This window comes from Rattus norvegicus, chromosome 7, assembly GCF_036323735.1.
Source record: "Rattus norvegicus strain BN/NHsdMcwi chromosome 7, GRCr8, whole genome shotgun sequence".
NCBI lineage: Eukaryota > Metazoa > Chordata > Mammalia > Rodentia > Muridae > Rattus > Rattus norvegicus.
The window spans coordinates 135,126,579-135,143,785 of record NC_086025.1 but is presented as its reverse complement, the minus strand read 5'-3'; the positions used below and the strand labels follow the sequence as shown (position 1 = coordinate 135,143,785).

The following is a 17,207-nucleotide window of genomic DNA, read 5'->3' as shown; positions in this document are numbered from 1 at the left end:
AGGCCTATGGATGAGGAGGACGCGGCGGCCCCGGTAGGCGGGGATCGTGGGCGGGGTCCCGGAGGCCTCGGTCTCAGCAGATCTCGAGGCGGGGGTCCTGGGCGACGGCTGCGGGCTCAGGGCGGGGTCAGGGTTTCCGGTCGCTGGCGTTCCTCCCGCCGCGCACCCTTCCCCAGTGCAGCAGGGCCTGTGGCGACGGGGCGTAGCCGCATTGACAGGTTAAGGCCGGGTGGCCCCGGGTGTCACCTGAGAGAACCGGCGGTGCCGAGGCAGCGCCGGGACCCAGTGCGGTTGCTGCTACCTGGTGCTGAGGCTGTCGGGTTCTCGAAGATCCGATGATGCCTTCAAGTCTGGGGCTCCCGCATCTGCCTGGGTTCGAGTCCTGGCCCAGGGCCCAGGGGGGTTGGATTCCACTGCTGCGCCGCAAGTGTCCTCTTGTGGAGCATGTGCTGATCTGTAGCTCCCGCAGAAGAGTCCTAATGTGCCCATTGGAATCGAACTCAGTTTAGCCCAGGCTTGCTAAGCACGTACTGTGTGTGGGGCACTGTGCCAAGTGTTTGGGGAGCAGGGATATTTCTTACCCGTTTTTCCACTTTCGGATCTCTGGAAATTTTTACTCATTCATTCATTTACTAGCCTTGCAGGTTGCCGAAATACTAAGAGAACCCACTGTTTTTCTGCGGTACTGCTGCTGTTTTAGGGGCTGTCATCCTCTGAGCTCTGTTACAGCATGCCCTTGGAGTTAAGATCTGCTGTTATTTTTTTTCTTTTGTTTGAGACAGGGCCTCACTGTGCAGCCCTGTCTATCCTGGTGTTCACTATGTAGAACAGGCTGTTGTAGAGCTCAGAAATCCATTTACCTCTGCAGACTAAAAGCGCTGAGGTTGTGGCAGGAGAGAAGGCTCAGTGCTTTGAACAGCATGGGCTTCAGGCAGGGTGGTGGTGGTACACACCGTTAATCCTAGCACCCAGGAGGCAGAGGCAGGGTGATCCCTGAGTTCAAGGCTAAGTTCCAGGACAGCCAGAGGTACACAGAAACCCTGTCTCGGACAAACAAACAAATTATACCATTTCTTGTTTAAAATCCCCTAGAAGTTTCTCATTACCCTTGAAATAAAATTTAAAAGTCCCGACTGTGCCCTATTGCTTTTGTTTTTCGAGACAGGGTTTCTCTGTCTGAACCTTGCTGTCTTCTGGAATTTGCTTTGAGACCAGGCTGGCCTCATGCTCCTAGATAACCACCTGTCACTGCCTCTAGAGTGTTGGTATTAGGGGTGTGTGTTCCACACCTGGCTGCCTTATTCTACTCCTTTTTTTTTTTAAAGATTTATTTTTTTATTTAATTTAATGTATATGAGTACACTGTTGCTGTCTTCAGACACACCAGAAGGGGGCATCGGATCCCATTACAGATGATTGTGAGCCACCATGTGGTTGCTGGGATTTGAGGTCAGGACCCCTGGAAGAACAGTCAGTGCTCTTAACCACTGAGCCATCTCTCCAACAAAACCAACACCACCACCCCCATCTTACCTATTCTTACTCACTTTCCCTACATACAGTGGCCCTGGCCATCTGTCTTTCTCTGCCATGACACCTTTCTTCTTACCCATGGACCTGCGCCTTGATCATTCCCTCTGTCTGGAATGATTTTTGTTATACTGTCATATTGCCTACCTCCCTTTAAATTCACAGACAACACCTCAGAGACTGTCCCTGGCCATTATTTTGTTACATTTCTTTGTTTTTTGTTTTTTTTTTCTTCCACCAGTTAAAATGGCCATCTGTTTATCATCTGCCAGGCTCCCCCATGCCCACGTGCACTGAAACTCTATGAGAACAAGAACCCCATATACCTTGCTCATGGCTTTGTTCCTAGCGCTGATAACAGTGCACATGTTAAAAGCCCAATAACTTACCTATTGCCTGAGTGGGTGAGGCTGGGGCTTCTGATGCATTTCGATATCCAGACTCAAGTCTGGGGCTCTTTGTACACTCAAGGTTGAGCAGGCTGAGGCACTCGGTGCTGAGCCCTGCTTCCTTCTCAGCCATTTCTCTTCTCATAGGTTTGTTCTCATGAACAAGATGGATGACCTCAACTTGCACTACCGGTTTCTGAACTGGCGAAGGAGGATTCGGGAGATCCGAGAGGTCCGGGCTTTCCGATATCAGGAGAGGTTCAAGCATATCCTTGTAGATGGTGACACTTTGAGGTGAGCGTAGGAAAATGGTTCCACCCTGTCCCTGTCAGCTCCTTTTCCAGGTCTCAGACAGAGGTGTTTTAGAGGGTGAGGATTTTACACCCCACTTGGAGGGGCACCCCAGTTCCTTTGCACATTCCTTTCTGCCACTTGTCACGGGGCCTGTTGATGTTTTTGTTTATTTAGTGTGGGGTGGGGAGATGGCTGTTAAAGGACAGTGTGAAGAGGTTGATTCTCCTTAGGTCATGGGGACCTGAGGACCCAACTCTGGTCATTAGGCAAGTGCTTCTATACACTGGGCCATCTCACTGGTCTTTATTTTGTTTACGAGACAGCCAGGCTGTCCTAAGACTTACAGTCCTTCTCAGCTCCCCCAGAGCTGAGATTACAGGCAGGTACCACCTCAGCCATCTTGGCTCACTTTCTTCTGGTGACTTAGAAATTCCGAGATGTAAGAGGCTGCCAAACTCTGCCACGACAGTGAGTCTGTGTGGCCTGCACCCCCCCCCCCTTCTTTTTTTCTTTTTTTTCCGGAGCTGGGGACTGAACCCAGGGCCTTGTGCTCAAGTTCAAGTGCTCTACCACTGAGCTAAATCCCCAACCCGGCCTGCATCCCCTTAAACCTGCATTTCAAAGACTGGGCTCAGCAGGGAGGGGCCCCCTGTAAGGCGGCAGGCTCTGTCTAGGGAGTGCCAGTTGTGTAGTATCACAGATACTAGCTACACCGTCACAAATACTACCTGAGGGAGTAGGGTAGTCACCCACTCCGAGTCTTTCTAGCCCTCTAGTTTGCATTTTTATGTTTTTTGCCTGGAGCTTTCCCTGACTCCTTCCTTCCTGCATCAGGTAGTTATCATGTAAAGGGAGAAGGAATGAGCATTATTTAGCCTGAGGGGAAGAAAGCTGAAATGTAGGAGACTGAATGACTCTTTCAGTCTGGAGAATTTAGACAGAGGGTAGAGGTCAGCTGTTCCCTGGCTCCCTGAAGGCAAGGGCCAAAGTTGCAGCAGGAGGAATTGAGGTTAGACAACACTGTGGCACCCCTAACAAGCAATTAGGGGAGGTTGTGCATTTTTTTCTTCTTCTGAAAATGAAGAAACTAGGCTGCACTGATCTAGTGTGGGTTGGACCCTGGCTGGAAGCAGTGGGAAGAGGACATAAGGTACCTTCAGTCCCGTGTTCATGTGTGCGTGTGTGTGTGTGTGTGTGTGAGAGAGAGAGAGAGAGAGAGAGAAAGAGAGAGAGAACGTGATGTTTTTCCTCTCTTTTTTTTCCAAGACATAGTTTCTCTGTGTAACCTTGGCTATCCTGGAGCTCACTCTGTAGACCAAGCTGGCTCCAAACTCAGAGATCCTCCTGCCACTGCCTCCTGAGTGCTGCCGTGCCTGGCTATCCTCAGATTTCCAGAAGTGTGCCCTGATGAGCTCTTTGTGCTAGCCCTTACAAGGTTGGGGTTTGGAATATTAGGACTTCCTCCCAACACCTGGGCTTATCTGCTAATAGAAACTTTCTATATTCCTTTAGTTACCATGGAAATTCTGGTGAAGTTGGCTGCTATGTGGCTTCTCGACCCCTGACCAAGGACAGCAATTATTTTGAGGTGATCAAGCAGTAGGTGGGCAGAGTTGGGGGGCTGGGGTGTGTTGATGGGGTTGGTGATGAGGAGTGAATTCATGAAGCTCCTCCTCTATGACCCGGCCTTTTACAGCTTTCACCAAGGTTGTTCTTTTGGGAGGAGGTGCAGGCCAGCATGTCTCTGAGAGACAGGTGCCCTGGAGTCTCCTCACTCTTGCCCTTCTGCTCCGCTGTCCCCTTGCCTAAGTAGACTTTGACCCTTGTCTCTCTTTCCTAACTCCTAATACACTGGTTCTCAGCCTTCCTAACACTGCAACCCTGAACACAGTTCCTCACATTGTGGTGACCCCAGACATAAAGTTAAGATTGTTGCCACTTCATTTTTTTTTTTTCTTCTTCTTCTTCTTTTTTTTTTTTCGGAGCTGGGGACTGAACCCAGGGCTAAATCTACCACTGAGCTAAATCCCCAACCCCTTGTTGCCACTTCATAACTATAATTTTGCTACTGTTATGATTTGTCATGTAAATCTCAATGGTCCCAAGTGACCACTCTAAAAGGGTTATTTGATTCCGAAGGGGTCATGCCCACAGGTTAGGGCTGCTGTCCTAATAGAAGGCCAGAGTTAATTCTGTGCTTAGCTTTTTAGTATTATTATCATTAATTGTTTACTATAAATGTCTGTGTATGGGTACGTGCATGCGGTCATAGCACCAATGAGGACTGGGGACTAGAAGTTAGATCTCCAAGGAGCTGGGGTTACAGGTGGTTGTGAACTTCCTGATGTGGGTCATGGGAAGCAAACTTAAATCAGCATGTACTCTCGAACCCAGGGCCTTGCGCTTCCTAGGCAAGCGCTCTACCACTGAGCTAAATCCCCAACCCCCAGCATGTACTCTTAACTGCTCCCTTTCCCTACTTTTTTTGTTTGTTTTTGTTTTCAAGACAGAGTTTTTAGCTCTAGGTATCTCGGAACTCTGTAGACCAGGCTAGCCTGGAGCTATCACCTGCCTCTGCCTCCCGAGTGCTGGCACTAAAGGCATGAGCCTTCATGCCCAGCTAAAAAGCACAGGATGGTGGTCTGAATGACCACAATAAAGGGCCCTGCCTCCCCTGTGCTCCCTGTCAGGTCCTGCCTGCTCGTCCCCAGGTCTCTTTGAGCCGAAGCCCACTTTTTCCTGTCTTTCTCCGTAAGTTCATTCAGCTTTCTGTTCCTGTTCCTGTGTCCTATTCTTGTCCCTCAGGTATCTATTGTGGACAGCGGCGTCCGGGGCACCATTGCTGTGGGACTGGTCCCTCAGTACTACAGCTTGGATCACCAGCCTGGCTGGTTGCCTGACTCTGTAGCCTACCATGCTGATGATGGCAAGTGAGTGGTCCTGCTGTGGGGTGGAAGTCTGGATGTGAAGAAAAAGCTACTTCTGAGTGGTTTTCTCCTCTACTTCCTGTCTTGGGTTTCCTTATAAGCTACCCTTGCTGGTGTGAGGACAGCAGAGAGGGTGACGTGACTAGTAGGACACAGGTGGATGCTGCCCAGAGAGGAGCTACTGAGAGGGGCTGGGGAGGCATAAGAGCAGGTACCACACATAGTTCTATCTATGACTTGTGCCACTATCTCCATAGGCTATACAATGGCCGCGCCAAGGGACGTCAGTTTGGGTCAAAGTGCAACTCTGGGGACCGGATTGGCTGTGGCATTGAGCCTGTGTCCTTCGATGTGCAGACTGCCCAGATCTTCTTCACCAAAAACGGGAAGCGGGTGAGTGGGCAACCCTGGGAGGGTTCCAGTGGCCGGAATCTGCCTGAGGATTTGTGGGGTGACCAGGAAGAGTCTGATGGTTTTGTTCCTATCTCCTGTCTGGACCCTTCCCTGCCCTGGCAGTTGGGACATGATCCAGATCCGAGGCTTAGAGCATCCAGTGACTCCAACCAGCAGAGGCAGAGACCTGTGACTGGAAGGAGAGGGAAAGGGCTTGTGGTCGTAGCTCAGGTGATAGCCAGGAGGCTTGGCTGCCATGCCCGAAGCTCTGTGTTCAGTCCCTAGCAGTACATACGCAGGGTGCTGCGGCCGTCAGGAGAGTCAGAAGGGCAAAGTCATTTTTGCTACACAATGAGTTGGGTCACATGGGCCACTATTTGTAAAAAGAGTTTTCTTTCAGGATGTGGCCCTGAGAGCCTGTTCACATGCAACACTGAGTCGACTCAGTGGGTTTAAACAAGGACCACGTGAAGTTAGGTGGGATTCTTGGTGATGCTGGAGAGAAGGAATTGGAGCAGAGGAATGGATTTGATCAAAGCACATTATATGCATGCATGAAATTCTCAAACAATAAAAAGATAAAAAGAGATGGTTCAGCAGTTAAGAGCACTGGCTGCTCTTCCAGAGGACCCAGGTCTGGTTCCCAGCACCCTCATTGCTTAGCAGCTCACACCTGTCTGTAACTCCAGCTCCAAGGGGATCTGACATCCTCACACAGACATACGTGCCGACAAAACACCAGTGCACATGAAATAAAAATAAACCATTTTTTAAAATGTGAAAGGGGGGCTGGAGAGATGGCTCAGCCGTTAAAAAAAGGCTAGGCTCACAACCAAAAATATAAAATGTGAAAGGGGAAAGATTATGGTGTGGCTGTATTAGGTGGAGGCTCCAGGGGTTTGATTTGAATATTTTGGGGGATATGTCCTTTGGCTTTTTTCTTTTACTTCTTGAGCCCTTTTCTCTTCAGAGATGGTTGTAGCAGAAAGAGGGGGGCGGGGAACTGATTTAAAACTCTCTGCCTCACCTCTCTCCTCCCAGTCTGCTGGTGAAAGATTGTTTCTCAAGCTAGGCAAGAGGTCAGCTCCCTGTGTAGCCTTAGCGATGTGCCTGGCGCTGCGGTGCTCACGCCCAAGTTTGCAAAGCACTTGGCAACAAGTCTGGAGGTTGAGGCTTGCCTTCTAGCTCCATGGAACTTGCAGGGGAATGAATACTTAGATCTTAAAACTCTACTGAGCCTCAGTCTGTGAGTGTGTACGTGGTAATTACTGGTTGCATCATCTTGCAAATGCCCTTTTGAGAATGGATGAGTTTTGGAAAAGTGAACCACGCAATAGCTTGCGCGCTCTCTCTCTCTCTCTCTCTCTCTCTCTCTCTCTCTCTCTCTCTCTCTCTCTCTCTCTCTGCTGCAGGTGGGCTCCACCATCATGCCCATGTCCCCAGATGGGCTCTTCCCAGCAGTTGGTATGCATTCCCTGGGTGAGGAGGTGAGGCTGCACCTCAATGCCGAGCTGGGCCGTGAGGATGACAGCGTCATGATGGTGGACAGTTATGAAGATGAATGGGGCCGGCTGCATGATGTCAGAGTCTGTGGGACGGTAAGTAGAAGGTGCTGGATTAACGGGCTGGGAAGAACACACTAGACATGTAAGCACATTGGTGTTGCTTAGAATGAGGAGGAAGGACAGTGTATGTGCATGCGTGTGTGTGTGTGTGTGTGTGTGTGTGTGTGTGTGTGTGTGTGTGTGTGTCTCCTTTCTTTGAGACAGGATCTCATTGTGTCTCAAAGTCCGGGCTGGCTTGGAACTCAAACTTGTCTCCTGAGTGCTGGGATTAAAGGCATGTCACTAAGCTTGGCTTTTTCTTCTCTTTATCTTGATATATCTCAGGAATGTTGCTTAGGCTGGCCTTGAATTTGCATTCTGCCCACCTTGGCCTCTTGACAGTCCTGTGACACTGTACCCGTACAGTGGCTTTTGTGTGGCTTTGGGAAGTGGGAGTTAGGGCCTTGATTTGGTTCTTGGAGTCCAGAGCTGTATTCTGAGAATAATTCCTTCTTTTCCCTTCACTTGGGAGCTCAGGTTGAATAAGTGGAATCAGCTTTCTCTTTCTTCAGTGTTTGAGGGCTGATGTGGAAGCCCAGTGCATATGCTTCTTTTTTTTTTTTTTTGGAGCTGGGGACCGAACCCAGGGCCTTGCGGTTGCTAGGCAAGCGCTCTACCACTGAGCCAAATCCCCAACCCCCATGCATATGCTTCTGTTTTGCCTTGATTCTGGTCAGCTGGGCTTAACTTGAACTGCAAATTAACCTCTGGCTTCCAGAAGTTATAGAACTGAGGACAGAGGTGGGCAAGGGTTATTCTAAGAGGTTGTCATTGGTGGTGGTAGTGTGTGTGTGTGTGTGTGTGTGTGTGTGTGTGTGTGTGTGTGTCTCGCTGGGTATTAAACATACCCTTTCACGTGCTAAAAGAGTCTTCTGCCACTGAGCTGTATCTATAGCTTTTCTTTTCTTTCTTCTTTTTATTTTTGTGACCAGGCCTTGCTAAGCTGCCCTGCTAGTTCTGAACTCGGTTTGTAACCCAGGCAGGTCTTGAATCCACATGTCTCTGCCTCCAAGTAGTAGGGATTGCAGGCCTGCACCCAGGCCCAGTTTTGGGATCTTGAATAAACATAAGTGTCAGTATCTTCTGACCTTTCGCAGATGACAAGGCAGTTGGTGACGAGTCAGGGGGATCTCGAAGCCTCTGCACTGAGAACTCTCACTGCCCCCTCCTGGTTCCCAGCCTGTCCTCTTTCTCCACCATTTGACTTTCTCACCTCAACACAGGCAGCTTCAAAAGTAGCTGTGATAGAAAAACAGGAGCAGTGGGGGAGAAGTGGGCTTAGGAGCAAGGCCTTGCCTCATGGAGTTCAGGGTAAATGAGCTCAGAGAAAGTGGCAGAAAGTCAGCCCTGTAAGGACTATGGTGATGGCTGCTCCCCTGCTGGCCCTGGGGGTGAGGGCTGTGATGGTTGTGAGCCAAGGCCTCAGATGCCCCTTCTCCCTCAATATCCCTCCCCCCTCGATGCCCCTCCTCCTTAGGCTCACTGCTGCTTTCTACCATCCGTTTTGACGACATCCACAGAGTTGGGCTTGGAACTGAGCCGGGCTGTGTTCCAGCCCTCATCTTTGACCTCTCCTCAGTTTTCCTGGCACCCTTTCCCTGCCTGGACTTGCCCCCCTCTACCCCAGCTCCTCCCAGGCATCTTTTCTGAGTGAGGTGGAATCCTGCAGACATTATAAATAGACTTCCTTCCTTCCCTCCCTCAGCATCCTCAGTCCACTCGGGTAGGAATTTCCCCCTTAAGCATAGTTGCAGAAGTTGGCTGTCTTAAACCCTCACCGCAGCTCAAGAGGGCTGGCGGGTGGGTCCATGCACTGTGATCACAGGCTCATGTTCCATGCACTTGTGCAGCTCTGTGCTTGTTTCTCACACTTTAGTCAGAGTACTGAGATGACAGATGTGAGGTACCATGCCTGAGTAGGCTAGGCAAGAGTTGGCCTCTTTCTCTCTCCAGCTGTCTAGTGCACCTTTATTCATTTATTACATTTATTTAATTTATTGTGTGTGTGCATGTGGAAGTCAGAGGACAGACGTGGGAGCTGATTCTCTCCCTCTGTCTCGTGGGTTCCAGGGATGGAATTTTGGTACTCAGGCTTGGCAGCAGGTGCCCCCATGGAGCCACCCCTGTGGGCTGAGGAACGAGTCTCTTGAAGGACATATGCCCTTTTAGTTTTGCCAATGGTCCCATCTTTCAAATGAAGATAACTTGCCCGGTCTCTGTCCTCTGTTCTTTTGTACTATCCACTGTATTTACAATCGGAGCTGTGTTGTCCTAGAAGGACCCAGGAGAGTGTATTCCTCTAAAGATGGCTAGCATACATTTTGTTCTTTACTCTTGCTGTTGGGGACCTGCCATTGGATCCACAGCCTTCTTCCAGCCAAGATGGTGGTCTCAGTGGGGCACCCCAGAAACCTGGAGACCTGGGAAGGCCTCAATCCATCTTAACCTAAGGTTTCTCAAAAGGACATAACTGGTATTTCAGTTAGGACAGTTGTTTATTTTTTTTTTAAAGATTTATTATTTATTCATTTATTATATATAAGTATACTGTAGCTGTCTTCAGACACACCAGAAGAGGGCATCAGATCTCATTACAGATGGTTGTGAGCCACCATGTGGTTGCTGGGAATTGAACTCAGGACCTCTGGAAGAGCAGTCGGGCGCTCTTAACCGCTGAGCCATCTCTCCAGCCCAGTAGTTTATTATTTATGTGTGTGCCTGTGCATGGGCACATACCATGGCATGCGTGTGGAGTGGTTAATTTGCAGGAATCGGCTGCTTCCCCACCCTGTGGGTCCTGAGGGCCCGACTCAGCTCATTAGGCTGGGCAGCCAGAACCTTCGCCTGCTGAGCCACCTCGGTGGGCAGTGCAGGGTGACTGACGGTCAGCGGCGCCGTTAGGTTCCAGACACAGGTTATCACTGCTGGGACAGCCCGGCAGTCACCACGCTTTCATTCTCTACTTCTGTAGAGAAGAGAGAAGGGACTTGCTTCAATTGTCACACAGCCATGAACAGGAAAAATAGGCCCAGGTAGTCATTCCCTGACCCATCTGTGCCCTTTTTGACAGTTTAATACTGATGGTCCCTGACTTAAGGTTTTTCATTTATGATGGTGTGAAAACTACATAGTTCAGTAAAAGCCATACTTGAGATTTTATTATTCTTTAGACATGGTCTCACTCTGTAGCCCTGGGTGGCCTGGAGCTCTCTATGTAGACCAGGATGGCTACATAGATGGCTCACAAGGTTCTTCCAGCTTCTGTAAATGTCACCCTGCTAGGCCATATTTCAGATTCTGAATTTTGAGCATTTTAGTGGTCAGACTCTTACCTCACATGCATGAAGCCCTTAGTTCATCCACCCCCTAGTACTGCAGAGGGCACAGAAGTAGGTGTGGATTGTGATCTCTTCCCCAGGTTGTGGCATTGGACACTGACTGCAGCTTCCTCCCACCTGCTAACACAGAGGAATCAGCTGGCACACTGAGCAAAACACCGTGTGTTGTCAGCTCCAGGCAGTGCACTTTGTTTTGGTTTTGGTTTTTTGAGACAGGGTTTCTGGAATTCACTTTGTAGACAGAGATCTGCCTGCCTCTGTCCCTGAGCACTGGATTAAAGGCATGTGCTCACCCATGGCTTAGCCACCCATGACTTAGCCAGTGCTTGCTCTTATTCCTTTCTTTTTCTTCTTCTTTCCTGTCTGGCAGTAGTGTCTCAGGCTTGCCTTGACTAATCCTCCTACCTCCACTTCCTGAGTGCTGGGACTATGACCACACCTGCTTTGTGTGGATGGCCGGGGATCAAACCCAGGGTTTCCTGAGGGCTAGGCAGATACTGCCAACTAAGCTACAGTGCCTGTCTGCCTGCCTGCCTGTCTGTATGTCTGTCTACCTCCTGCCTGCCTGCCTGCCTGCCTGCCTGCCTGCCTGCCTGCCTGCCTGCCTCCCTCCCTCCCTCCCTCCCTCCCTCCCTCCCTCCCTCCCTTCCTTCCTTCCTTCCTTCCTTCCTTCCTTCCTTGGTGTTTTGCCTGTGTATATATTTGTACCATGTGGGTATCTGCTGCCTTTAGAGGCCAGAAAAGGCAATGAATTCCCTGGAACTGGAGATGGCTGTGAACCAACATGTGGGTGCTGGGAACTTAACCTGTGTTGTTTGGGAAAGCAATAAGTGCTTTTAATCACTGGGCCATCTCTCTAGCCCAGAATTAGCTCTGTTTGAGTAAATTCTTCCCTTACCTGTGGCCTCAGTTTGCCCTCCTTTTAAAGAAGCCCTAAGTTCCCTTGTCCCGGAGGATTGAGGGTGGTGAAGAATTGCTGTTGCCCCCAGGGCCTGCAAAGTGAGGTAATATGTGCAGAGGGTTGTGGGGTCTGTCTGTACTAATCTTGTCTTTGTTCACTGTTCATGGCTTTCGACACTCCTTACAGTGGCAGCTTTGGTACACAAAAAGAGGGGATTCTCTCCAGACTAAACTCAGGAGGAGACTGTGTTGGGGCCTGAGCTGGGAGCTTGTATATGATTCCTGTTTCAGCCACTTCTGGGCTTTCTGGGCTTGCTCCTTCTGAGAAGACTTAGGTTTTGTTCTGGCCAGTGGTAGGAAAGTGGGAATCAGCAAGACAGAGGAGTGCAGGAGGGCATGGAGTGAGTGCAGACTAAATTCTGATGTGCAGCTTCAGTGAAACACTAGGTGGTCTGCAGTAACATTGCTGTTGCTGCTGCTGCTGCTGCTGCTGGAGGTGGCGTGGGTGGTGGTGGTGGAAGAGGTGCTGCTGGTGGTGGTGCTGTACTAGAAGGTCCCTTGTCCTCAGCTAGGATGCACAGGAGGGAGGGATCATTGCAGCTATAGCTAGTTCAGTGGTAGAATATTCAACCCTCCTGCACAGAGTCCTGGGTTTGATACCCAGCACTACAACAAACATCCATCCTGGTTGGCCCAAGGATTGGCCTAGTGAGAGGTGCAGGCTGAAAGGTCATGTCCATTGGGATTGGTAGTTGCAGTAGAACCGATCCCCATTTCCTGACAGATTGTGTGTCTCATCAACTGGGCTGTCAGCCTCCATTGACACCCTGATCACTCACTCACTTCATTTTATTTCTACCTAATTTTGATAACTCCATTTCACTGATGAAGCAATTAAGGCTTACAGAGGTGAACATGCAATGTTCAAGCTTAGTGCAACTAAGCAATATTAGTTAGAGTTTGAACTGGGTCTTTCAAACTAAGAGGCAACTGAGGCTTAGACTGAAGGACCAAGCCTGCAGACCTTGGCAACTGTAACTCTAGACCTAGATTCCCAAGTGTGGTGCCCAGAAAGGATCTGTCAGGGAGTGACTCCTGCTCTGGCCTCTGCTGAAGGTCCAGGAAGGCTTGCTGAGAGCAGGAGAGCAGCCTATGTTTGGGGTGTCTGCCCTGGGTTGGGCTGGTTCCACTCTTGAAGACGACCTGGTGCTCAGGGCCAGGGTGTCAGCACACGGCCTCCGTGCTTGTCAGGAGCTGGTGGGTGTGGGTTGAAGTCCCAGGTCAGGGCAAGTCATCCTCATGGCCTCTTGCCCTTAGGAAGCATCCCCACCCTGTCAGAACCGAAGCAGCTGCCTTCTGTGGGCTGAGGCTGAAGGAACGCTTGGGCGGGTCTTTCCCAAGAAGCATGATCTGGATGGGCTGTCTTTTGGCCATGGAACTAGAGAACACCCTGTTTCCAACCTAGAGAGGCCAGTGGAAAGAATGGGTCAAGGGTAGCTGTGGGTTCCTCGTCCAGCTCTGCAGTAATGGGTGGAAGTGGACCGTAGGGTGCTTGATAGATGAGGCTCATAAGTGTCAGGGCACACTTCTCCAGGCTGTGGGGGCTGGGGAGCACTCTCAATGCTACAGACGAGTACAGGGCTGGGTCTGGCTTCTCCCCGTCTGTCCCCACTTGTCTGTAGAGTATGGGAGGGTAAATTTGGAGGCTCTGGAGCTGAGTGGAATGAGATCTTCTCTTCCACTCTGAAAGTGGACGAGTAGGGTTGGCTTCTGCAGGAGATGCCCCGGGCCCTCACAGTGGTGCAGGCTGAGGCAGGAACATCGGTGGGGTGAGGCCATTGTCTTAAGGCTTGCTAGGGATTAGTGGAGAAGGCCCCAATAAGGGTGCTTTTTGTAGGGCTGCAGGGCTGGGAGGGTAAAGTTGACGGCAGTTGGGTTAATTAAAAGGGAATTAAGGAATCTTAGGTAATGGTGGGTGGGTGAGAGAGGAGATGGACTGAGCCACAGCCCCAGTGTTACCATGCATCCCATAAGATCTGGATTGGGGGATGCTACCCACTGTGTGGGACCTGAAGAGTCCAGCCTGCCAATCATCTCTCCTCTGACCTTCACACCCCATGCCAGCCTGAGTGAGGGTTGGGAACAGAGGGCCTGCCATCTGTCTCTACTTTGACTTTTGCCCGTGTGACAGAATAAGTAGAGTTGCTGTCCCTGGGCTCTTGGCTCCCTGGGGCAATGAATGACCCAGCAATGAATAGGTCTGTTCAGAGCCAAGTAGAACAGATCTTGAGAAACTATGTCAGTCCCATCTGTGCATAATGAGCTTCTCTGAGCCTGTCCTCTCCCCTCAAATATCTGGGCTTGGCTCCTGAGTTCTATACATCCCTGTTCTTAGGAGGCATCCTGAAAAGGCCTGAGCCTGTCCTCTCCCCTCAAATATCTGGGCTTGGCTCCTGAGTTCTATACATCCCTGTTCTTAGGAGGCATCCTGAAAAGGCCTGGGAGGCTGGCTTGGGGGTTTCTCAGGGAATGGATGTTCCAGCCTAAGGACCCCCAGAGAGCTTCCTGGTAGTGCACCTGGAGATGTGCGTGCGGTTTTCCAATGTCCTGACAGTGGCTCTGAAGGAGGCAGACAGACGCATCCCACACCAAACACCTGTGTCTGTTGCCCTTGTCCTTCTCTGCCTGCCTAGAACTCGGAGTCCACTTTGCTTTTAGAATCCTTTCTCATTTATCCAGGGGATATTGGCAGACCCAGAACACTGGTACCCAAGTTACTTTGGACCCAGTGTCCAGGGCAGTATCACCTGATGCCTGACTCTTACCCCACAGCTGCTGGAGTATTTGGGGAAGGGCAAGAGCATCGTGGACGTGGGACTGGCTCAGGCTCGGCACCCACTCAGCACCCGCAGCCATTACTTTGAGGTGGAGATTGTGGACCCCGGAGAAAAGTGCTATATCGCCTTGGGGCTGGCCCGGAAGGTGGGTAGGCATGCGTTTCTCCCTGTGGATTGATTGCTCAGTGTGGGGCTGTAGGGAGACCTGCTCAGCGAGCCTGTTGAGGAAAGTTCTGAGCTGAGGCTGAGAAGGAGCACAGTTCTAAGTGTTCAGTGGACAGTCGTCGTAGCAGTGTCCTGAGCATCCCCCACTGGTCCTGAAGGAGGCCCTTCCTGTCCTCCTTGCTCCTGTAGTCCCTAATTCTTGGCCGTGGGCTGCCAGCCATCTGGGTTGTCAGATGCTGCTGACATCTGTCCTCTGTCCTGTGTGACGTTCAGATTCCTTTTGTCCTCCTGCTGCAGGATTACCCCAAGAACAGACACCCTGGCTGGAGTAGGGGGTCTGTGGCCTACCATGCAGGTGAGTGGAAGCTGCTGGGATGGTGGGCGGGAAGACAGGGATGCAGGGTTGCTCACACACATGTGGTTTCACTACCCTCTTCAGGCAGCTCAGGCACAGAGGCACAGGACTGGGGCAGGAGAACTGGGCCTAAAGTGGACATTCCAGGCCTCTGACCTGGCTCCTCTGTGCCCTTCCCGAAGATTTACAGATCCCTTAGTTTCTTCTTTTTGGTCTGATTTCCTGTAGAGCTTTCTTGAATACTGAGCCTTGGTTCCTGGACCCTCCCTTCACCCCTTCTCTGCCTGATCATCCATGCTAGGGACCTCTCCTCTCTTTTGATCAGTTCTTCAATCGAATGGACATTGTGTTCTTTTTAAAAGCCCAGTGTTTTTCCTGCATCTCCCTCTCACCCTTGTCTCTGAGGATTGTAGAGTCAGCCTTTCAAGTGTGTCCTTTTCCCTCCCTCCAACAGATGATGGGAAGATATTCCATGGCAGTGGTGTGGGGGACCCCTTTGGGCCACGCTGCTACAAAGGGGACATTATGGGCTGTGGAATCATGTTCCCCCGGGACTACATTCTGGACAGTGAGGGTGAGTGAGGTTGGGCAGCAGCCAGACTGCTCAGGGCAGGGGACAGTACCACAGGAGCTCACGTTTCCTGTCTCCTAGGGGATAGTGATGACAGTTGTGACACAGTGATCTTGTCTCCAACTGCCCGGGCTGTCCGGAACGTCCGAAACGTCATGTACCTGCACCAGGAAGGGGAAGAGGAAGAGGAGGAAGAGGAGGAGGAGGAAGATGGGGAAGAGATAGAGCAGGAGCATGAGGGCAAGAAGGTGGTGGTAAGTAGGGAGGTTTGGGCTCCTTCTGGGGTCCTGGGGCCGACTGCCACTGGGAATAAAACCAACGGTGGGGCTGGGGTGGGCGGGGAATGTGGTGGGGCTGGGGAGGCAGGGCTGGAGAGTCGGGTCTGGAGGTCTGGAGCACACGGGCCGCCCTCACTGTGCTGACAAATCTCAGGCGCCCAGGCTACAGTTCTGGCCTATTTTCCAGCCTCAGCACACCCCCTTGTGGTTGCTTCCCATATCACCTCAAGTGACTCCTAAAGCCCTGCTGGAAGTTGTGGGTGTTGGGCTTCATGCCTGAGTCACTCAGGTATCCCCAGAGAAGGGGCCAGAGGCTACCCTCTTCTCCCCACCCCCAGGGCAGGAGCCAGGCCCACCCTCACCCTCCTCTCCCCACCCCCCTCCCAGGTCTTCTTCACCCGGAATGGCAAGATCATTGGGAAGAAGGATGCTGTTGTACCGTCTGGAGGCTTCTTTCCTACCATTGGCATGCTCAGTTGTGGGGAGAAAGTGAAAGTAGACCTGCACCCCTTGAGTGGCTAGCAGGGCTCCCTGTACATCTGCTCTCTCCGTCTGCATCTTCCCTCCAGGCCTCCCCCAGGATTTGTTCACAGCAGGCCCTGGGAGGGCATCCCCCTGTTTCTGTCAGCTCAGGCTACACCTCTTTGTCCCTGGGCCTGAGAGCAGTGGTAGGAATGGGCCCAAAGGACAGTGTTGACATGCATGGGAGGGTCCCCGTGACTGGGTTAGTGGGCACCTGGATCTCCTTTACCTCGCTGGGCCCTGAGCCAGTTGGAAGGGATAAGCCCACCTGCTTACATGGTGGGCATGGTGCTCTGCCGAGGGTAGAGTAGAGGCAGTCTGTCCCTACTTACCACATAGTTCCCCTGAATTCTCTTCATTCCTTCTCCTCGTGTGAACCAGTTGCTGCTGTCTCCCCCTGGCTGGGCTAGGGGGCCTATCTTGGCCATTTCTCCTTTCACTGGCTGCTGTCCTAAAACACATCTAGGGTCTCCGTTGTTTCCTGAGAGATGGTCCCACCCACAACCCACCACAGAAAGCCTGAGCCTGGCTTACTGCCTCTCACATGCAGATTGCTGAGTCTGTGTGAGTGAGAGGCTGTGTGGCAGTATGGGACTGCAGCCTTGGCTGCCATCTCCTTGTCTGCACTCTTCTTCAAGGCACCTCTAGCCCTGGCTCGAGATGGAGCCAAGGCACTAACTAGGGCATGTGTTGTATTGTGCTGTTTGCCCAGAGCAGCAGCTCAGCCCCTTGTTTCTCCTCACCTGCCCACCCCCACCCTGTGCCCCAGCTTGCTGCCTGTGCCAGTTGACTGTTTTTGCTTCAGTGTTTGATTCTAGTGTCTCTATAGACCCCCCCCCCAACCAGTCCTCCTCTTCCCGTTTCCTGAGCTCCTCCACCCCATGAACGGGGGACGAAGAAGCCGGAGCTCTTGGTCTCAGTTTGCACAGTGGTGGGACTGGGGAGGGATTCGTTGTCATGCTGCTGGGGCTCCCCTTGCCCCTCCTTTCGGGCCCTGCACTATGATATATGAAATGTATGTACAGACAGAGATGTTTATACAACCAATAAAGACGGAGTTTCCGTATTTATCAGGACACACAGAAGGGGAGTCCTTCCTAGTGC

The 17,207-nt window shown here is 51.4% G+C and overlaps 1 protein-coding gene across 1 annotated transcript; it reads left to right on the top strand.

Annotated features, from left to right (window-relative positions):
- The first annotated feature begins 10 nt into the window (after positions 1-10).
- On the top strand, positions 11-17,188 carry Spryd3 (SPRY domain containing 3). The gene is made up of 11 exons (NM_001191790.1): positions 11-33; positions 2,067-2,213; positions 3,726-3,801; positions 5,019-5,143; positions 5,398-5,533; positions 6,946-7,131; positions 14,208-14,357; positions 14,675-14,732; positions 15,187-15,306; positions 15,385-15,557; positions 15,969-17,188. Exons 1-11 carry the CDS (start codon positions 11-13, stop codon positions 16,101-16,103), a joined length of 1,329 nt encoding a protein of 442 aa, NP_001178719.1. The 3' UTR covers positions 16,104-17,188.
- The last annotated feature ends 19 nt before the right edge of the window (positions 17,189-17,207 follow it).